The 21,732-nt window shown below is 59.5% G+C and overlaps 1 protein-coding gene across 20 annotated transcripts in view; it reads left to right on the top strand.

Moving 5' to 3' along the window:
* The window catches only part of DOCK9 (dedicator of cytokinesis 9), a 237,162-nt gene extending 217,485 nt beyond the window's left edge, over positions 1–19,677 (top strand). For 14 of the 20 annotated variants that reach the window (XM_055146257.1, XM_055146218.1, XM_055146188.1 and 11 more), the window contains 8 exons: positions 446–559; positions 1,279–1,314; positions 2,149–2,295; positions 5,025–5,235; positions 11,105–11,295; positions 15,153–15,253; positions 15,948–16,086; positions 18,398–19,677. In XM_055146257.1, coding sequence (XP_055002232.1) covers positions 446–559; positions 1,279–1,314; positions 2,149–2,295; positions 5,025–5,235; positions 11,105–11,295; positions 15,153–15,253; positions 15,948–16,086; positions 18,398–18,520 — 1,062 coding nt within the window. In that variant the 3' untranslated portion in view covers positions 18,521–19,677. The other 6 variants (XM_055146277.1, XM_055146246.1, XM_055146181.1 and 3 more) reach the window with 2 other exon arrangements.
* Positions 19,678–21,732: the final 2,055 nt, after the last annotated feature.

The following is a 21,732-nucleotide window of genomic DNA, read 5'->3' as shown; positions in this document are numbered from 1 at the left end:
CCCTCACACTCTCCCTCCCTTCTTCTGTGCCCAACCCCTTCCCCTCTCCCTCCCTGTCTCCTCTTCCCTCCCCTCCCCTTCCTCCCTCCCCTCCCCCTCCCTCACTCTCTCCCATCCCCCTCCCCGCCTCCCCTTCCCCCTTTTCTTTCCCTTCCCCTCTCCCTCCTCTTTCTCTCCTCCTTCCCCCCTCCCCTCTCCCCCTCACAGCCCCTCCCCCTTTTTCTTTCCTCCCCCTCTCCTCCTCCCCCTCCCCCCCTGCCCTGGAGGGACCCCTGACAATGCTCAGGCACCATTCTCAGTGCCCGGCCTTCAGACCTGGCTGACAACCCACCAAGGCCCCGTGCCAGGCGGCGGCTGGCCCCTGCCCTGTCCATCCTGGCCCTTCCACGCACACGGTCTCATCGAGCTGTTCCTGTGCGGGACTGACCCCTGTGTCCCTTTGCAGAGGCTGGCGCACCTCTACGACACCCTGCACCAGGCCTACAGCAAGGTGACCGAGGTCATGCACTCGGGCCGCAGGCTGCTGGGCACCTACTTCCGGGTGGCCTTCTTTGGACAGGTGAGTCCCTCTTTCCTTTGGGCACCGCCCCCGCCCCCACGAGCACGCGCGCGCACGCACACACACACACACACACACACACACACACACACACACACGGCGCCCTTCTTTTTTTTTCAAAGCCTATGAAATTGTAGCCCACAAGTGTTCTGTTTCCTGTAAATGCTGAGTTGATGACTTTGCAGATTGACGATGGTTCTTTTCTTTCTCCTGGTAAACTTTCTGCTTCTTTCCCCCCCCCTTTCTGTCTTTTCTTTATTCCTTTCTTAAGGCAGCGGTAAGTTCTCCGTCCCCCCCCCCATTCTGCCACACCGCGAGGGGCTTGCGAGTTTCCTTTCCAAGTTGTATGTATGCTTGTTCCAGTCATTGAAACACCAAAAAAAAAATAATAACAGTGTATTTCATCACAGAAACAAATCATCTGTCTCCTTATACATCAGTACTGCATGTTCTAAACCAAAATTAAGACTGTCTGGTTTCTTTGGTCCCTGCATCTCTCCCATGTGTGGTATAATATCACCATCAGAGTCTCCATTGTAATATTCCAGAAACCCCGTAAGAAGGGTTGCTGTCAATTTAACTGAAAGCTCCACCTCCAAATCTCTAACATGATTAAATGGTATCAGCTATAATCCCTCATTCATTTAGGGTGTATGGGGTTTTTATGAGCATCCTATAACCTTCAATTTATTCTGTTATTGTCTCTTAAAACGCTATAGCAATACCAGTTTACAGACAGTGAAACAGATGTGGAGGTAATTACAGTCGGTGCTTAAAAAGCAAGTAATCTAGTGAAATGGCTGCATCTAAACTCCTAGTTTGATGTGGGTGCTTTTTCTTTCACGTTCCTCGCCTGCATATTTTTGTTGTTCACATCCTGTATTTTTTTGCACCATTTTCACTCTTTCGTTTTAGATGAGAAACCTTTTTTTTTTTTGTTCCGTTTGTTTCACCTATTAACCTCCCCCTAGCGTGTCTCACGCCTTCAGCCCCTTTCACTTCCCCTGCGAGCGGAGGCCTTGCTCTGCCTGGACCACGATTGACCCTAAAACACAAACGATGATCCGTGCTGACCAGAATACGCCCTGGCGTCGGCCCCTCAGCCGCCCGGGGCCTTTCCGGTCAGTGAAGCAAGTCAAGGACCCCCTGCGTGCGGGCGCCCGCGCCAGGCCCTGGTCCTTCTCTTGGCCCTGAACACTCCTGTAAGCGGGAGCGTTTGGGAGCCCGGCAGGCTCCCAAAGGTGGCCAGCAGCTCCGCCTGACACCTGCTTCTCGGGAAAGTGAAACAGGGGTGGGCCCGCCCCGGCCCCGCCATGAACACAGTCTGAAACCCCCGTCTTCTCGTAACACAGTGTCTGTGAGTGAGCTGACGTGTGTGCTCGCTCCTCCTCACTCTCAGGACTCCATCACCTGCTCCCTGTCCTTCCTCTTTGAGCAACCTGAGTAGCATTTTCTTTTAGAACCATTCATCTTCGTCTTGTTTTTCTTTTTTTTTTTTTTTTTTAATTTAACTCACTGAAGAATCCTTCCCGGTGGTTCTCCCGGGATGGAAGTTCAGGGCCTGCGCCTCACCGGGCTGTCCCTCACAGGGCTTCTTTGAGGACGAGGATGGGAAGGAGTATATTTACAAGGAGCCGAAACTCACGCCTCTGTCCGAGATCTCCCAGCGACTCCTGAAGCTCTACTCGGCGAAGTTCGGTTCCGAAAACGTCAAGATGATCCAAGATTCCGGCAAGGTAGGACTTTCTGCGGAAGTGCTCGCGTTGTGGTGCACCATTGCCGGGGCCACACGGGGTCTGTCATGTTTCATAAATGCTTGTGGGGGGTGGGGGAGGAAAGGCCCGAGAAGTATCCAGAATGTCCGTAAGTGGAGGTGTATTTGGTTTTAGTTCTCTCTGCCTTCCCCGGACAAGCTTCATGAAGCAGATTTTTTTTTTTTTTTTGGCTTTTTGGGTCACACCCAGCAATACACAGGGGTTACTCCTGGCTCTGCACTCAGGAATTACCCCTGGCGGTGCTCAGGGGACCCTATGGGATGCTGGGAACCGAACCCGGGTCGGCCGCGTGCAAGGCAAACGCCCTTCCCGCTGTGCTACCGCTCCAGCCCCGAAGCAGATATTTTCCCATTTAAAAATTACAAATAAGGGGCTGGAGCGATAGCATAGCGGGTAGGGTATTTGCCTTGCATGCGGCCGACCCAGGTTCGATTCCCAGCATCCCATAGGGTCCCCTGAGCACCGCCAGGAGTGATTCCTGTGTGCAGAACCAGGAGTAACCCCAGTGCATCACCAGGTGTGACCCAAAAAGAAACAAAAAAAATTACAAATAAAAATGACAGCAGGGCGGGGCTGGAGTGATATCACAGTGTGTAGGGCATTTGCCTTGCACGCGGCCGAGCCGGGTTCGATTCCCAGCATCCCATAGGGTGCTCTAAGCACAGCCAGGAGCAATTCCTGAGTGCAGAGCCAGGAGTAAGCCCTGTGCGTCGCCAACTGTGACTCAAAAAAGAAAAAAAAAAAAAAAGCAGTCATCTGGAAAAAAATAAAAGTAACTTTTGGAAGAGAGGGTGGCGTCATCAGGTGTTGGTGAACTCGGGAGTCGAGACCCGCCTCTGCCTCTCACCTCCACCCGCTTGACTCTGAGCGCATAGTCAGACGAAGGGACAGACCGGTGGACGGGCACTCTGGCGTCCCCTGGCACCTCCTGCACTGCATCTCCAGGTCCTGGAGCTGAGCCAGAGGGCCGAGAACTCAGGAGCAGCGGCCCAGGGCCCCCGTCAAGCCCCAGGCCCCGGGTTGCTGGGAAGCCCGGGAAGCAAACACACAAACGACTCGGCTTCAGGTGTCGGGCGGGCGTTCTCGCTCCTGTGACGGCATAGCCCGACTCCTGCCCAGCTCTCTCCGCCTGGCACCAGGCCCTGCCCCGTCCCCGAGCCCACAGATGCCCGGGAGAGCCCCCTGCACAGACACCCGCTCACGCCACCGCTAGGGAAAGCTCAGCTAAGTGGCAGGATGGGGTAGGCGGCTTTCTCTGAAACCAGGACGTGATTCCTGTTCTCTTTGGTTCCTTATTTGACCCCCGGCCTCAAGCCAAGTGCCCTTCCGCTGAGCCACGTCCCCAGCCCTCCCCGTATTCTGAACTTGGAACCCCTCATGCGCTTTCCTTGCCTGGTCACACCATTCCGCCCTCCTCCGTCTGCCCATGCGGGTTCCAGGGCCTCAGCCAGGCTCCCCTCTCCTTCCCCTGGCTCTCGAGCTGGAAGCTTCCACACAGCTCCCGCGGGCACCGCGGATCGACCTCCCTAACAAACTAGATGTGGCTTCCGTGTGGAAAACGCCTGTTTGGCCTCAAACCCCAGCAGAATGGTCCAAGCCCCACTCATGTAACCACGCGGTGTTGGGCCGGAGAGACAGGACATCGGGGAGGTGCTTGCCTGCTCACAGCCAACCTGGCTTTGATTTCTGGTGCCACATGTGGTTCCTCGAGCACCACGGGGGGTGACCCCTGAGCACAGAGGCAGGAGTGAGCCCTTTGCACTGCTGGGTGTGGCCCAGAAACCAAAAATTGAGTTGTGTCGAAAGTATTTGCATGCTGAGTTTATTAGCAACGGCACTTACAGTGCAATTAATCCTTATCTGTATTAAATTAATTTTTATACATCTGTTTGCATCTAATCTAATCTGGCTGCAGTGAAAGATGACTTCAGGACTTGATTGTTGCTGTTTTGTGAGGGGCAGAGGAGGACTCCCGAGCAGTGCTCAGAACCCCCTGGGCGTCACTCAGAATACTCTCAGGGGTCCTTAGCCCGGTGCTGCTGGCCTGCGGTCAGTGGGAGGCCCAGCAACGTGGCCAAGCTTGAGCCCAGCGCTGTGGGGCCTTCTGGGCCATGCCTGGTGGTGCCGGGACAGGCATGAGGTGTTGGGGATTGAACTCAGGGCCTAGCACCTGGAGATGTCACCCCGTAAGAAAATTAGCACAATATCCCTAAGAGACCCCGTGGCTGTGGGGGGATGAGGAGGCGTTTGTCTCGACGCAAGTCGAGATCTAGAGAGGTGACTAGGATCTCGGGGTACAGTGTGACCACTGCTTAGATTCTGGCTGACACTCTTGGCCGTCGTAACACTCTGGGACCGCTGAGCAACGTCCCTTCACAGACGTGAGCAGGGCAGGTGGTACCCGGGAATAGAGGCGCATTTGGTCAGGCATGATGGTTATTGTGGGGGTGAAACACAGCGCCCTGATTCTCAGAGACGCTGGCTGGAAGGGGGTGTAGGGATCAGCGTCACAAAATATCTGCGTGTCTAAACGATACGTGTGTGGGGGAGGGGGTGATGTTTGGAACGAAAACGGCAAACGGAAGGTTAGCAGTTGTGAGTGGTATCTGCTGCGCGGTGGGTTCCAGCTTTCCAGAACTATCCCCTCTCCCCCCGAAGTCACCGGCCCGCCTGCGTCCATGTGCTCACAGGTCAACCCGAAGGATCTGGACTCCAAGTTCGCCTATATCCAGGTGACCCACGTGACCCCTTTCTTCGACGAGAAGGAACTGCAGGAGCGGAAAACTGAGTTCGAGAGGAGCCACAACATCCGCCGCTTCATGTTCGAGCTGCCGTTCACGCAGGGGGGCAAGCGGCAGGGGGGCGTGGAGGAGCAGTGCAAGCGGCGGACCGTGCTCACAGGTACCTGCGCCCACGTCCTGGGGGGACCGGAACCATGGGACAGCGGGGAGGGCACCGGCTGTGCCGGTTCAACCCCTGGGACCCCGTAGCATCCCTCAGGCCCTGCCAGGAGTCGTCCCTGAGCTGGATTCCACCCCGGGGCAGCCGAAACCAAAGGGGAAAACAAAAGAACAGTTTAAAAAAGTTACAACAGTAGCAGCTGGAGTGATAGCACAGTGGGGATAGTGTTTGCCTTGCATGCGGCTGACCCGGGTTCGATTCCCAGCATCCCATATGGTCCCCTGAGCACCGCCAGGGGTGATTCCTGAGTGCAGAGCCAGGAGTAACCCCTGTGCATCGCTGGGTGTGACCCAAAAAAGCAAAAAGGAAAAAAAATCACAACATGACGGTCCGGAGTGATAGCACAGCGGGGAGGGTGCTTGTTTGCCTTGCATATGGCTGACCCGGGTTTGATTCCCAGCATCCCATAGGGTCCCCTGAGCACCTCCAGGAGTGATTCCTGAGTGCATGAGTCAGGAGTAATCCAGGAGTAATCCCTGTGCATTGCCGGGTGTGACCCAAAAAGCAAAAAAATAAATAAAATTGCACCAATGAGACCAGAGGTTCTCTGGAAAGATCCAGAAGCTTCTAGAATTGGAAGGGCGCTTGAACCTTTGAGAACTCTTCCCTCCTTCCCACATTGCTGTGGCGTTGGCCTCGCTCTTGCTTGTGGATGCCCAGGTGTGTCTCCTGATCTGCGTTTCCTCTTTCTCCCGGAAGTTCGTGGCAGGTGTAAGGTCACTTGGTGTTTGAGCACAGTGGGCCCTGGTCTGCCTCGAACGCTTTAGGCTCAGTTCCAGGCAAGTCCAGACCTGCTCTGACAGGCCTCGGGACACCCCCTCAGGGTGCACAGTCCCCGGTCAGTGACCCCTGGGCACACCTCATGTCCCCTTCCTGGGGGAGACCCCCAGCCTGACTGCCCACAGACCCCACGGAGCACTGCAGAGCTCTGTGGCAGGGTGGGTCAGTGCCACGGGAAGTGCGACGGCTCCTTCCTGCCAGCTCACTGCTGACGTTCTAATTACTCCTGGGGTGCTTTGAGCCACTGACAACTCAGTCTCAGAAATGTGGGTTTTTTTTTTCTGCATTTCCCATTTGCTGACTCAGCAGAGCATCTCCAGTGGGGGGTGGGGGCACAGTCTTCACCTTTTGGGGGGTGGGGTGCGCCCCATCTGTCTTAGAGCTGAGCTGGCACTCGACGGGAGTAACAGAAAGTAAAACATTTCATTTAAAAACAAAGTCCAGCGGCTGGATCGATAGCACAGCAGGTAAGGCGTTGTTTGCCTTGCACACGGCCGACCCGGGTTTGATTCCCAGCATCCCATAGGGTCCCCTGAGTGATTCCTGAGCGCAGAGCCAGGAGTAACCCCCGTGCATCGCCGGGTGTGACCCAAAAAGCAAAAAATTAAAAAATAATAAAATAAATAAAAACAAAGTCTGTTGGGGCTAGAGCAATAGTTTAGGGGTTAAGCCATTTGCCAGCGTGTGGCCCACCACCCCAGCTCAGTCTCTGGCACCAGCGTGGTCCCCTGAGCACGGCCTGGAGGCCCCTGGGGTCGTCCAGGGATCACCTAGGTGGTCCAGGTGCTCCCTGGACAGCAGCTGGGCCCTCGTGTTGAACCGTCTCTTGGCACAGCTGCAAAGTCAGTCGGCCCAGCTGGCCGAGAAAGCACTGGGCAGCGTCCCTGGGGACCCCTCCCCATAATAAACTGAGCAGAGAGGCTGGGGGGTGGGGGTCGGGGCGTCTGTCTCCTCTACGTAGACACACTTTTCCGTGGCCGTGGCTAGTCCAGCTAGAAGGCTGTGTGGCTCAGGTGGGCCCCCGGCCCCCCTCTGAGTTGTTTGAAACGTGTGAACTGTGTGGTCCCGGCTCTCCTGGGGAGGCCAAAGCCCGTGGACCCTCACCAAACAGTGCTCAGACTCAGGGGCGCGTGTCACGGAAGTGCCGCTCCCGGGAGCAGCGAGATCAAAGTCCCAGTGTCCTCTGAGCAGACGGCTCTTGCTCCGTCCAGCTGGCAGCCACCGGGCTCACGTGCGACGCAGGCCCCCCCCCCCTCCCCGCTGTCCATGACTGTCTCTGCGGCACCCACAGATGTGTGTCGCACAGGACGGCTCCTCTCCGGGTGAGTCACCGCCGGAGAATTCGCCGGCACGGGAGAAGCGGCCTCCGGCGGGCGGCCCCCAATGTGCAGCCTCAGCACCCGAGCTCCGGGGCGATGCCGGGTCCCAGGCCTCGCCCGGCCCTGCAGAATCAGAGTGTCAGAGTGCACGGGCCAGGGGTGCCGGGCGGTCCAGCCCTCTGGACCCTGCAGGGCTGAGGCCGGCCAAGCTCAGCCCGCTTCCGGTGCTGTTTGCTCCGAGGCCGAGAGGATGAGAATTTGCTGCCTCTGGACTTTCCCGGGCAGTTGTCCTCCGCTTCCCAGCCTGCCCTCTGCCACCAAGCTGTGAGATTAGATAAAGCGACAGGGGACAAAGAGTGACTCCTGTGCCCGGAGGCCAAGGGGACACACGTGTTGGCCCAGGATGTCACTGCTGAGGGACCAGGGTAGGGGGGCAAGGGGGGGTCCCCACTATCATGTTCACGTTCAGAGAGTAACAGGAGAACAGCCTGGCTTCCTGCAGAGGGGTCTGACTCAGGGGCCACAGACCCGAGACCGGGGCAAAGTGACGGCATTATGGGGGTCACCAAGAACGGGGAAGGGTCAGGGACTTTTTTTTTTTTTTTTGCCAGTGTGCCCAAAAGTAAGCCCTGGACTCACGTGGCAGTGCTCTAGGCTGACTCTGGGCTCGGGGTTCATGCCAGGCATCTCTTGGGGGACCAGGTGCAGAGCCAGGAATTGAACTGGGGCCAGCGGCATGCAAAGCAAGTGCCCTGGCTGCACGGCTCTCCCCCTCCCCTACCTACCTCCTCCCCCCACCATTTATTTGTGGGTGTTGCCTACGGATGACCCCAGGGCCTTATGTATGCTGCACCCCTGAAGGTTTTGTTTCTTGAGGTTTTAAGGAGGGCCATAACTGGTGGTGCTCAGGGCTGACTCCTGGCTCTGTGCTCAGGGGTCTCTCCTGCTGGGACTTGGGGGGCCCCGTGTGGTGCCAGGAATCGAAGCCAGGTCAGCTGTGTAGAGGGCAAGTGCCCTCCACCCCCCGCCCCCCGCTGTGCCTCGGCCCTTTCTAGGCCAGTGGTTCTCAGGGGCGGCTTCTGGCTCTGCCTTGGGCATCTCTCCTGGGCGCGTCAGGGGCCCAGCTGGGGCCGTGTGCAAGGCCAGTGCCCCGCCTGCTGACTCTCGCTCCGGCCTGAGGCGGGGACTTGAGAGGGGAGGCCGAGAGGCCCGATGCTGGGCCATGCCCACTGCCTAGAGTCTGGCGGCTTCCTCGCGTGCTTCTCGCACCCCGGTCAGTTCTTCGGGGCCTTGCAGAGTTGTCCTAGCGCGGTTCCATGGGGCACTAGCAGCACCGCTGACCCTGGGTCTCTCGGGCCTGAATTTCCACCCGCTTACAGTAGCCCACGGGTTCGAGCAACACTTCTTTCTTTCTGCTTCCACTCCTGGGAGTGACCCCCGCTACCTCCCAGCAGCCCACTCACCCCCACCTCCCACATGTGACCCCAAAATTAAAGACCCGTGACGGGGCCGGGGAGCTGGTTCAGGGGGTGACGTCTGCTTTGTGTGCTGGGGCTCGGTTTAATCCCCTGAGCTCCACAGTGAGCTACAACAGAGCACCAGGCCAGGAGTAGCCTCAGAGCACCACCAGGTGTGACCCCCCAGAAAAACCAAAATTTAATCAGTAGTGCATTTGACGGTGGCTTCTCCTGCCCCTCCCCTCCCCCTAGCACAGCCATGAGACTCAAGTTTCAGCCTCGCTGTGTGACCTTGGGCAAGTGACACGACCTCTCTGCACTTCTGTCTCCTGCCCTGGGAAACGAGAGCCCCGTCCTCCACCCTGGCTTACGGGATTCCGTCAGCCCTGAGCTCAGCCCCACGGCAAACCACGAACCCCACGACGAATTTTGTGACGGGAGAGAGTGCACTTCCTCTGGCTAGATCCCACCCACCAGGGGACTTTCTTTGTTTAGTTTTGTTTGGGGTCACACCGGGCGATGCTCAGGGGTGACTCCTGGCTCTGCACTCGGGAATCACTCCAGGTGTTGCTGCCGGGGATCGAACCCCGGTGGGCCGCGTGCAAGGCAAGAGCCCTCCCTGCCGGCCCGTCTGTTGAACTCCTCGCATCTGAGCAGGACGTCGTCCTCCCAGGGAGAACAGCGTCTGGGCTCTGAAAGACGAAACGGAGGGGCCGGAGACGGAGTCTCGAGAGTGTCGCCAGAGACCTCGGGGACCGCAGAGCAAAAAGGGGGCCGTCGGCAGGGAGGGCGGCATCCTGGGGGGCGGGGCGGTGGGGAGGGGGTGTGTCTCCGCTCCCTCCCAGACCCCCTTCCCCCGGCCCTCCAGCCCTCGCCACGGGCCCCGCCCAGCCTGGAGTCTGCTTGTCCCGGGGGAGCGTCTTCCTGGCGAGTCCCCGAAGCATCCAAGTGAGGAGCAGAATCTGGAGAGAACAGCGAGGGAGCTCTGGACTCCGGAGCACTTTCCCAAGGGGAAGGTGGGAGGCGCCTCTGGCAGAGCCGGAGAGAGTGTGCAGGCCTCCAGGGGCCAGGCAGGCACACACATTTGAGGAACAGACAGAGAACACGCACGGTCATGCATCACGCAGGCGAGGGCTTGCCAAGACACCATGAGACTTTCCCGTCAGCAGTGGGGACAGGGGAGAGGTTCCCGTGCCTGTCCCCCCGGCCGCTTCTGTCCAGCCCGGGGGTCCCCGTTATTACACGGTACTTTGGGTTCCAGGTGTCTGGGAGGAGGGTTGCCCAGGGCGCTTGGCTGGGCTTCCTGGCTCCGAGACTCTCCATCTTGACTTCCTGTCCTCATGACGGGGGCTGGGGGTAGAGGGGGGCCGTAGGCTTTGTGCCACTGAGTCACACCTGGTTCTGTTTTGACAAGGAAGGAAGGGAGGGGACAGGGAGTCACAGGAGCCTCGGTGATAACACACTCAGGAGTGATGGGTCAGGAGATTCCGGAGACTTTGCTCTCAAGGGGCTGGAGCCATGTCGTTCCCTCCGCAGAGCTGCTCCCGGCCGTGACCTTGGGCCTTTCGGGTGGGTGCGGGCAGGGGCCAAGGTTCCCGCTGTGGTCTCAGCTTGTGGCTTTGGCTGTGAGTGTGTGGCAGCCTGGAGACACACGCCCCCCTCCCCGCCAGGGAACCCCCTGGGCTCACATCTATGCAGACGGCAGAGCCCGCCGGAGCCCCAGCCGTGCCAGGGAGAGAGATGGGCTTGTCGGGGAATGTCCCAGACCAAGGCTGGGCTGCGGTGTCTCAGAGCCGCGGCCTGGGTCTTCATCGCTCTCATGGCCACCTGCCACCTCCGGCCCCCGCAGAGCCGGACAGGCAGGAGAAAGGAAAGTAGAGCAGGGGAGGGGAGAGCAGGAAAGTAGAGCAGGGGAGGAGAGAGTGGACCCCCAGATGCTTTCTCCAGAGGGGGCCAGCGGGAGCCCGGCCGCACTCTGAGAAACGAGCCCTTGGTTTCCAGAAACGGAGGCAGCGTGGGGGGCTTGTCTGTAGTAAAGGGGGATGGGGCTGGAGCCGTGGGACAGCGGGCAGTGTGCTCGCCGCGCACACACGTAACCCGGGTTGGAGCCCCGCCATTCCCTCTGCCTCCCAGCCGCCAGGATGGCCCTGAGTGCGGGGCCAGGAGCAGGTCCTGAGGTCCGGGGAGCAGGGGGGAGGGGCTGCCGGCTCCCCCAGCGACACGGGAGGATGACTCGGGACCCTCTGCCCGCAGCCATCCACTGCTTCCCTTACGTGAAGAAGCGCGTCCCCGTCATGTACCAGCACCACACAGACCTGAACCCCATCGAGGTGGCCATCGACGAGATGAGCAAGAAGGTGGCCGAGCTCCGCCAGCTGTGCTCCGCGGATGAGGTGGACATGATCAGACTGCAGCTGAAGCTTCAGGGCAGCGTGAGCGTGCAGGTGAGTGTGGACATGTGTGAGCGTGCAGGTGAGTGTGGGCGCGGCGTGAGCATGCAGGTGAGTGTGACTGTGGCGTGAGCATGCAGGTGAGTGTGGATGCAGCGTGAGCGTGCAGGTGAGTGTGGACGCGGCGTGAGTGTACAGGTGAGTGAAAACGGTGTAAGTGTACAGGTGAGTGTGGGTGTGGTGTGAGTGTACACGCGGCGTGAGTGTACAGGTGCATGTGAAGGCGGCGTGAGTGTGCAGGTAAGTATGGACACGGCATAAGTGTACAGGTGAGTGTGGACACGGCGTGAGTGTACAGGTGAGTGTGGACACGGTTTGAGGGTACAGGTGCATGTGGACGTGGTATGAGCGTACAGGTGAGTGTGGGCACGGTGTGAGCATACAGGTGCATGTGGATGCGACATGAGCGTGCAGGTGTGTGTGGATGTGGCGTAAGCATGCAGGTGCGTGTGGACACGGCATAAGCGTGCAGGTGCGTGTGGACACGGCATAAGCGTGCAGGTGCGTGTGGATGCGACGTGTGCGTGCAGGTGCGTGTGGACGTGGCGTGAGTGTACAGGTACGTGTAGACACGGCGTAAGCGTGCAGGTGCGTGTGGATGCGACGTGTGCGTGCAGGTGCATGTGGACGTGGCGTGAGTGTACAGGTACGTGTAGACACGGCGTAAGCGTGCAGGTGTGTGTGGGCGCGGTGCCAGGGTGCTTCTCGGGGCAGAGGCGGGTGCCATCAGCTCTCCTGAAGCTCTTGCTGTCAGCTGCCTGTAAAACTCTTATCTGAAAAAAGCACCGGAGTTTCCCTCCCAGTGTCCCTGGGGTCATACCTGGCCCGTCACCCCAGCACAGAGCCCAGCCGCCCTTCCCTCTGTGCCCGGGGCTGGTGCCGGCCCCGGGAATGCCCTCGGTGGAGCTGTCTCTCCTGCCGCGCCCGCCACACTTGGCGTGTGCTCCCGGGGGCAGAGAGGAGCCCAGGTCCCCATAGAGCGTCCCAGAAATGTGGCCACTCCTGGGAGAAAGCTCCTCAGGCTGGGCTGGAGAGGTAGTGCGGCGGGGAGGGGCTGGCCGTGCATGTGGCCGACCTGGGTTCGATCCCTGACACCCCACATGGTTCCCCGAGCTGCCCCACTAGAGTAATTCTGGTGTTTCTGGCTGGCGGGGGTCTGGCTCTGAATACAAAGCTCGGCCACCTCCTTGCACGTCTTTTTTTTTTTTAAATTAATGAATCACCGTGAGGTACAGTTACAAATTTACAAACTTTTGTGTTTGCATTTCAGTCATACAGTGATCGTTTACCCATCCCTCCACCAGTGCCCATTCTCCTCCACCAATGATCCCAGTATCCCTCTCACCACCCCCCACCCCATCCCCCTCCACCCCACCCTGCCTCTGCGGCAGGGCATTCCCTTTTGTTCTCTCTCATTTTGGGTGTTGTAGTTTTTCTTGCACATCTTGAGCATCTCTGGGTGTGGCTCAGAAACCAAGAAAAAAATTATACATACACACACACACATACATACTGGCTATATAATCATGTTCAGCTTGTGGACCTGCAGTGGGACACACAGCATAGCCCCTTCTCCCTTTTTTGGCTCGTCCATGCTGGGCTGTTCTAGAAAGTTCTCCTATAGGGTTTGGCAGGAAATCAAAGAAATGTGAACTCAGGTGGTAGGTAAAGGCCTAGAGTGTGTGGGGCCTTGAGTCTAGCACTGCTGGTCCCGCACCCCAAACCATCGCCCCCGCTCCCACCCCCGAGTGGCCCTGGGCGTTGTTGATATTCCTAGGTGTCTGCAAATCATTCCTGTGAGTTTTGCACACTTGCATGTGTAGGCCCCTGTGCCCTCTTCTTACCCCTGTTAAGAAGGATGTACACGTGTATGTGTGTGTGTGCATGCATGTATAAGCATGTGTGTGAGAGCTGCATGGAGGTTGCAGTACACAGATTCGGGGCTTCTCCCTGGTTCGTTTTCCTGAAGCGAGTGTTTGGTTCGGTGGACACTGTATTGTTCCAGCCGTTGTTTGGATGCTGAACCTGATTTAAAGCACCGTGATTTACAAAGCTGCTCCCAGCACAGTCGTGTCCAGTGTTGAGTCTTCCAGGCGGACCCCACCGCCAGCGGGACCTTCCCTCCACCGAGTCCCCAGTCTCCCACCTACTCCCGAAGCCCGCCCCCTAGGTACAGACTGGTTTGCTTCACGTTGCTTGTTCCAGAGACATCTCACACCGGTGTCACTGAAGTCGCTGCCTGCGTGTGCTGAGCTCCCGGGGCTCAGTTCCCGTGTACATTGTTTCCGTTCACTGGCTTCAGTGACTCTCCCCTGCTCCCTCTGGGCTGTCTGCTCTGAAGTGTGGCGCTGGCCCTGGGCCACCGAGGTGGCCGCCAGCGGGAGCCCGATGTCCCTAAAAGCCTTTCCTGAGTCTGCTTTGCCTCTGAGGACTCACGATCCTCAGCTCTCTCGTGGCCCCGAACATTTTCCCAGGTGGCCGAGTGACTTCCCCGGAGCCTCTGGGAAGGTCCCGGCAGTGCTGAGCCATGACCTCACGGGGCCAGAGGTTACATCTCAGCAGCACGAGTCGGAACCTCCCAGAAGCTTGACCTGGGGACCCCGCGGCTCCTGAAAGGCGGGGCCGAGGGTGTGGTGGCCGGGAGGTCACCAGGGAGCCTGTGCTGGTGACCTAGCTCTGCCGTGTGCCTGGCCGTCTTAGAAAGCCAGCCCGGGTGAGGAAGGGGGCCCCCGCTTACATAGCGCAGGAGCCCAGGGGGACGCTCCAGGTGGCGTCATCCCCCCGTGCCTATCATTTGTCCCTCCACCTGCCTCCCGGGGTCACCGTCTCTGGGGGCAGAGTCCTCGGGGCGGCTGGCCTCGAGGTATCGGACCTCAGCAGTGTCATGGGCCGACTGTTGTTCCGTCAGTCCTCACACACATCTTGGGGGTGGGCGCCTTTGTGTCCCAGGAGCACTGTCACTCTGGCAGCCCCCGGGCCCGCTGGGCCCTGCACACTGCGTGTCAGCACCCCCCACGGCCGCCGGGAGCCCACCCCCTACTCCCGCGCTCTGTGGCTCCTTCCCGGCCGTCACCGATGCCCGAAACTTTCCCCTTCTGGCCCCACGCTGTGGACTTCCCCAAGGTCCCCGCGTTCCCGGCTCCTCCCTGAGGCTCTCCTCCGCCCGCCACGTCCCTCCGGGGGCCCAGGCTCTGTCCTCCTGGCTCCGTGCCACGTGTGGGCCAGCCGTGGGCAGGGGAGGTCAGCGCCCCTTCCCCTCAGCTCACCTCGCTGAAATGCCGCAAAGGCCACACGGGGGGCTGCGGAGGGACTGCTCGAGGCTCATGCCCACATGCTTGAGGAACTGGGCGGTGGTAGGGATGGAGCCAGAGCCCCCCACATGCAGACCATGCGGCCCTCCCAGGCGCAGGCCCTGGGAGGGTCTCTCAAGCAGCCCTTCGTCCGACAGAGAGTGACCCACCCTCTCGGGGCCGGAGAGGCAGCACAGCGGGGAGGACATTTGCCTGGCACACAGCCAAGCCGGGCTCGACCCCAGCACCCCATGTGGTCCCTCCAACACCGCCAGGAGTCAGTCCTGAGAGCAGAGCCAGGAGCACCCCCTGAGCATCGCTGGGTGTGACACAAATCCCCCCCCAAAAAAAATAAAAACAAACTAGGGAGGAAAGGAAACCACCTTCTCGGGTCAGGAGGTAGATCGAGCTTCAGGAAACCAGGCACGACAGCTCTTTCCGTTCTGTAGGGGGGAGTGAGAAGGTTCCGGAGCATTTTTAGCAGAAGCCAGTGACCTGGAGGCTGGACGTGCGAACAGCCGCTTCCTCCCGGGTGCACCTGAGCTCCTTGTCCTTCCCCAGGTCAACGCAGGCCCCCTGGCGTACGCCCGCGCCTTCCTGGACGACACCAACACCAAACGCTACGCGGACAACAAGGTGAAGCTGCTGAAGGAGGTCTTCAGGTGAGGCCCAAGGGGTCTTCAGGTGAGGCCCTCAGGGGTCTTCAGGTGAGGCCCAAGGGGGTCTTCAGGTGAGGCCCAAGGGGTCTTCAGGTGAGGCCCAAGGGGGTCTTCAGGTGAGGCCCAAGGGGTCTTCAGGTGTGGCCCGCGGGGTCTTCAGGTGAGGCCCAAGGGGGTCTTCAGGTGAGGTCCAAGGGGGTCTTCAGGTGAGGCCCAAGGGGGTCTTCAGGTGAGGCCCAAGGGGGTCTTCAGGTGAGGCCCTCAGGGGTCTTCAGGTGAGGCCCTCAGGGGTCTTCAGGTGAGGCCCGCGGGGCCTTCAGGTGAGGCCCAAGGGGGTCTTCAGGTGAGGCCCAAGGGGGGGTCTTCAGGTGAGGACCAAGGGGGGTCTTCAGGTGAGGCCCAAGGGGGTCAGCTCAGGCCCTCGGGGGTCTTCAGGTGAGGCCCAAGGGGGGTCTTCAGGTGAGGACCAAGGGGGGTCTTCAGGTGAGGACCAAGGGGGTCAGTTCAGGCCCTCTGGGGTCTTCAGGTGAGGCCCTCAGGGTCAGCTCAGGCCCTCTGGGGTCTTCAGCTCAGGCCCTCAGGGGTCAGTTCAGGCCTCGGAGCTCCCTGCCAGCACTGCCCGCTCCCTTCGAGGTGAGGTCAGCCCCGGGGGTCCTGGCTCCTCTCCCACCTGCCTCTGTGTCCCGCGCCCCTGCAGGCAGTTCGTGGAGGCCTGCGGCCAGGCCTTGGCGGTGAACGAGCGCCTGATCAAGGAAGACCAGGTGGAGTACCAGGAGGAGATGAAGGCCAACTACCGGGAGATGGCCAGGGAGCTGTCGGAGATCATGCGCGAGCAGGTCTGTGCCCGTCCTCACCGGTCTCGGGTCCCCCGCCTGGCCCGAGCCTCCGGCCGCCTGCAGGACCAGGGCACCCGGGGAACAGCCTCACGGCTTTGGGAAGGAGGAAACAGCCATGCACGCCCACCCGTCCCGCTGATGGACAGGACCAGCCCCTCTCAGAAGGGGACGCGGTCCCTGGCTCTGCTCCACTGCTGCCGTCCCGCTAAACGGAGTCACTCTGCAAGAAGCCCCCGTGTCCCCCGGGAGGGCGGGGGTGTCTGTCGTGTTCACCGCCGTGTGTCATTGCAGACAGTGGCCCGGGGTGTCAGGGGGAAGGCTGGAGAGAGGGTGCAGCCGGCGGGGCGTCACCTTCACACTCCACCCCCGGCATCCCGAACAGTCCCCCGAGCCCCCGGGAGTGACTCCTGAGCACTGCTCGGTGTGGCCAACAAACCAGAACCAATGGCAGGACCAGCGTCATTGTGTTAAAGGACTTTGCCAAGGGACGTGGCCAGTCAGACTTGAGGGCCCCCAAGACTGGCGAGTCACCCAAACACAAAGCAGGAAGTGGCGGGGGGAGTCGACCCTTTCTTGGGTCCCACCCGGCGGTGCTCAGGGTTACTCCTTGGCTCTGCACTCAGGAATCACTCCTCATAATGGGCGGGGGACTATATGGGATGCCAGGGATTGAACCCGGGTTGGCGGCGAGCAAGGCAAATGCCCTCCCCGCTGTACCATCTCTCCGGCCCGAGTTCCTTTTTTTTTTTTTTTTTTGCTTTTTGGGTCACACCTGGCGATGCACAGGGGTCACTCCTGACTCTGCACTCAGGAATCACTCCTGGCGGTGCTCAGGGGACCATATGCCATATGGGATGCTGGGAATCGAACCCGGGTCGGCCGCGTGCAAGGCAAACGCCCTACCCGCTGTGCTATTGCTCCAGCCCCACCAAGTTCCATTTTTTTAAACTCTCCCTGCTGACCTGCGGATCCAGGGCAAGCTCCCGGCTGCTTCCCTGCTTCCTCCGTGCTCCCCACCTTCCCGCCCGTCTTCCCAGGCTCCCGCCAAGGGCTCCCTCCCGTATGGACCACCACAGATGGCTTCTGTGGGCTCACCCGCGTCCCGAGAGGACAGCTGTGCTGGGAAGCCGAGTGAATGTCCGGGGGCCGCACCCTTGTATCATACACAGTGGGCGGGGGTGGGGGTGTGTGTTGTGGGCTTCCAGCCTTGATGCCCCCGCGCACGCTTCTGCCTCTGCCCTGCCCTGCCCTGCCCTGCCCTGCCCTGCCCTGGTTCTTGCTGGTCTGCTGAGTGCCTCGGGGACGGTCCTGCTGGGACACACGCAGCGGGACCCTGCCGTGGACTGCCCGCGCTAACCTGTTTGCTTCCTCTCTCCCTCATGCGGACACGTGCAGCTGGGATGGTAACGTCACACGCCTGCTCCTTTGAACCCCTCGCAGACTTTGAAAAGTGGGCTCAGGCCCGGCGGTTCCGAGCCCCTCCTGGGTCACGCAGGGAAGGAGCGGGGAGAGCAGGCGCGTGGCTTAGCAGGCTGAGGGCGGGAGCTCAGGCAGAGGGGGAGGGGGCATGTATGGAGGAACCGCAGGGCCTTTGTCCACGAAGCCGCGGGAGCCGGGAGAACCGATGAGAGCAGCACAGATTGTGGGCTGGAGAAAGCTCCGGACCCTGTGGGCACTGAGTGGGCACCGCGTCTTGTGCCCTCGCGTTGGCACCCAGAACTTTCCTTTAGCGCAGCCACTGGCAGGAGGGAAGTCGGTGATGGTGACCTGGAGCCGGCTGGCTCGGGGTGTCCCCGGGGGCCACCCCTGGGTGAGCTCTGAGCTCACCCATGTTACTGAGTGCGAAAGCAGGAAGCGAGTGGGGGGGGGGGGTAGGGGGCAACGTTGAAACTGGCCCCTGGTAGCTCAGTGCGACTTAAATGGACACCGATGGCTGCACCGGGGGCCGGAGTGATCGTCCAACAGGGAAGGGCACTTGCTTTGCACATAACCAACCCACATTCGATCCCCAATACTGCATAGGGTTCCCCGAACCCTCCGGGAGTGAGTCCTGAGCACAGAGAAAGGAGTAACCCATGAGCACTGCCAGGTGTGGTCCCAAAATAAGAACAAATGACCGTACTGGCCTCGATGCATTGAAGGGCCTTGCCAGGGGCCACAGTAAGCACGTCAGATAGACCCAGGCGACCCCCGAGCGGGGTGAGTCTAGAAGGCTCCGTCCCCGCCTGGCGGGCAAGGGTCCAGCCACCCCCACGCGCCCGCCGCCCGGGCAGATGGCGGCGCCTGGTAACACTGTGTCTCTGTCCCCAAGATCTGCGCCCTGGAGGAGAAGGCCAGCGTGCTGCCCAACTCCGTCCACATCTTCAACGCCATCAGCGGGACCCCGACCAGCACCATGGTCCACGGCATGACCAGCTCCTCCTCCATCGTGTGAGCCCCTGCCCACGGGGCCGACTCAGGATGATCATCCCCGGACTCCCGCCGGGAGCCAGGGCACGAGGACACGGCCAGGGCACCAGGGGGCGGGGGCGGCGGGGGGACGGTCACGAAGACTCCGCCGCCGCTGCCTCTCTGGATGGATCCCCGAGGAGACCCCCCCCTTGATGTCTTCGGCTCTCGCCGGCAGTGCTCAGAGTGTTGATTGTGTCCTCAGAGAGGCTCTGGAGCCGGAGCACTCTGGGGCCGAGCACTCTGGGGCCGGGGCGAGTCTGGGCTCGTGCTCCCAGGGGCGTCTCGAATCCAGGAAGCCACCTTCTAGAATGTACAGAGCAGGGCGGGGGCGGAGGGTAAGGCCCTCTGCCTCCAAGGCTCAGCTGGAAAAATCTTGAAACTATTTTTCTCTCCCCCGCCCCGCACCCCCACTCCCCGCGGCACATTCAGGGTGGAAACAAGAACTATTTTTTTGGTGACTAGTTTTGGATGACGCAGGCAACCAACCCTTGTCCGTTTTTTTGTACCAGTGAATTCGAGAGGCTGAGCGCGTGTCTGCCCTCGGGGGCCGCATCGACTGGAAATAGGGACCTCGGAGGACCCCGTGTGTGTTGGGAACTCATCGGGCAGTTCAGAACCAAAGTCCTAGACCGATAAAACAACTCTGCGGAGCACCCACAAGTAGTGCAGTATATTGTTCCGTGCGTCCGCGCTCAGCGTTCCGGACAGATGCATTCCGTTTCTACACGTTTCCTGCTCCGCACCTCGGCTTCCCTGCCTGGTTTTATCGTGACCCCTTCGTGCTGTTGCTAGTAACATGATGCCCATGACCCCTGTATTCTTGTACATACCACGGTGCAGTACGGAGGTGTACACAGTCTTTGCAATGTCCGGTTGGTAGACTGTTTTCAAGATGTCATCCCTTTGCCAAAATGGTGGAAGATGTCCTTGGGAAATCATAAATCCTGTGGCGAGCCGTGGTATCAGGCCACTTCGCCACGTTTTATTTTCTTTTTGAGACATGGCTTTAGTAAATTTTATATTTGAGGGGGGGAAAAAATAAAGGTTTTTAATTTTATTTAACTAGAATCTCTGCCCTGCTGTAATTAGACACTGTACCACATCTGTATTAAAAATAACATTGCTCATTTTCTGATAGTAGGTGCTGGGTTTTTCTTGTCTGACGGCACTGAGGGGCAGGATGTTGCGACACGTGGGCGGGAGAGGCCGTCGTTGGTTTTGGTGCTGGGGGCTGCATCTGGCAGTGCTCGGGGCTCTGTGCTCAGGAGTCACTCCTGGTGGGGTTCGGGGGGTCAGCGGCAGTGCCAGGAATCCACCCGTAAAAGTCAGTCTCGTGTAAAGCAAGTACCTGACCCCCTGTGCTGTCTCTCCAGCCCCATAGCTGGTCACACATGCTTCAGAACACTTCGGAGCCGGCCAGAGAGGTCAGTGGCGGGAAGCGCCAGCTCCATCCCCCGCTCTGCCTGGTCCCCCGCGCGTGTCAGGAGGGAGCCCCAAGTGCAGGGCTGAGCGTAGCCTCGGAGCACTGCCGGGTGGGCCAGCGGCCCCCTCAAACGTCAGTGAGTGAATAAAACAGCCCAGGGAAGGAAAGGGTGGTAGGTGAAGTGAGACGGCACGGTCTCCGTCGCCAGCACAGACCCCTGACCATGGCCGTGGGGCTCAGGCTGCAGTGCTGACCTACCTCGGGCAGTCAGGGAACCCCGTGTGCGTTGTCATAGCCTGTGTGGTTCTGGGGTGAAAGGAAGGGGACTTCCATCTGGAGACCCCCCCCCACCCCGCCCAGCATCTTTCTGCTACAGACTTTTGTTTCTTTTGCTTGTTGTGTTTTTTATTTGGGGCCACACCCAGTGGCGCTCAGGGTCACTCCTGGTGGTGCTGGGGGATCAAACGTGGGTCTCTGAGATGCAAAACACATGCTCTGCCCTGAGCTCTCTCTCCCATGTCCGCTGGATGGTTTCCTTCCTTCCTTCCTTCCTTCCTTCCTTCCTTCCTTCCTTCCTTCCTTCCTTCCTTCCTTCCTTCCTTCCTTCCTTCCTTCCTTCCTTTCTCCCTTCCTTCCTTCCTTCCTTCCTTCCTTTCTCCCTTTCTTCCTTCCTTCCCTCCTTCCTTCCTTCCTTTATTCCTTCCTCCCTCTCTTCCTCCCTCCCTTCCTCCCTTTCTACCTCCCTTCCTATCTTTCTTTCTTTCTTTTTCTCTTTCCTTCTTTCTCTCTTTCTCTCTCTCCCTTCCTTCCTTCCTTTGTTCCTTCCTACCTTCCTACCTTTCTTTTTCTTTCTTTCCTTTCTCTTTTTCTTTCTCTTTCTCTTTCTCTCTTTTTCTCTTTCTCTCTTTCTCTCTTTCTATTTATTGGTCACACCTGGCAATGCCCAGGGGTGACTCCTGGCTCTGCACTCAAGGATCATTTCTGGCAGTGCTCAGGGAAGCATATGAAATGCCGGGGATCAGACCCAGATTGGCCAGGTGCAAAGCAAGCGCCATCCCTGCTGTACTATCGCTCCAGCCCCTTATTTCTTTTTTCCTACAGCCACACAAGTTTGCTTAAACGTGGCCTCTGTCCTGGATTTAAACATCCTTGTTCCGGCCAGTGTCTCGAGTATGAGGACTAGAAGATTCTCTGAAAGCTGAGGGTTCCCGACAGCCTTCCTCTTCCCGGGCGAGCAGCCTGATGTCCGGCTTCACTCCTCTGAATTTTGACTCGACTGTTTTATTTCACAGATGGGGCCACATGACAATCGCAGTCCCCACTTCCAAGGCGATGGGCGGGAGTTATGCTGTCATCCGTCTCCCGGGCTGCTCGAGGTCTGCTCCGGGTCTCCCGGCTCTTCTGGTGGAGCACCAGGGAGCAGCCCGGGAGCACCAGGGAGCGTCGGCAGGGCAACCCGTGATGCCGCAAGCTGCTTCTGCACAGCCAGAGACGGGAGGCTTCTGGGTCTGGGGGCGCTGCACGTCTCTGCACCAGGAACTCCGGTGCTTCCCCTCCGGGAGCGGAGCGAAGGCGGTCCTCAGTGAGGGGTGTCTTCTCATGGTGAGGTGGGCACCAGGGCCACCTCCCCCGCCCCGTGTCATGTCCAGGTCTACACCCAGATGCCAAAGATCTCAGGGGCGTCCTTGAAACTCTCTCTCCGTCAATCCACCAGCATCTGCGGTTGAAACGCAGGCAGGCCCGAGGGGACAGATGGAGACAGCCACCGTGAC

The sequence above is a fragment of the Sorex araneus genome, chromosome 1, assembly GCF_027595985.1.
Source record: "Sorex araneus isolate mSorAra2 chromosome 1, mSorAra2.pri, whole genome shotgun sequence".
Classification (NCBI taxonomy): domain Eukaryota; kingdom Metazoa; phylum Chordata; class Mammalia; order Eulipotyphla; family Soricidae; genus Sorex; species Sorex araneus.
Note: the sequence above shows the minus strand (reverse complement) of the source record. Positions and strands in the feature narration are given on the sequence as shown.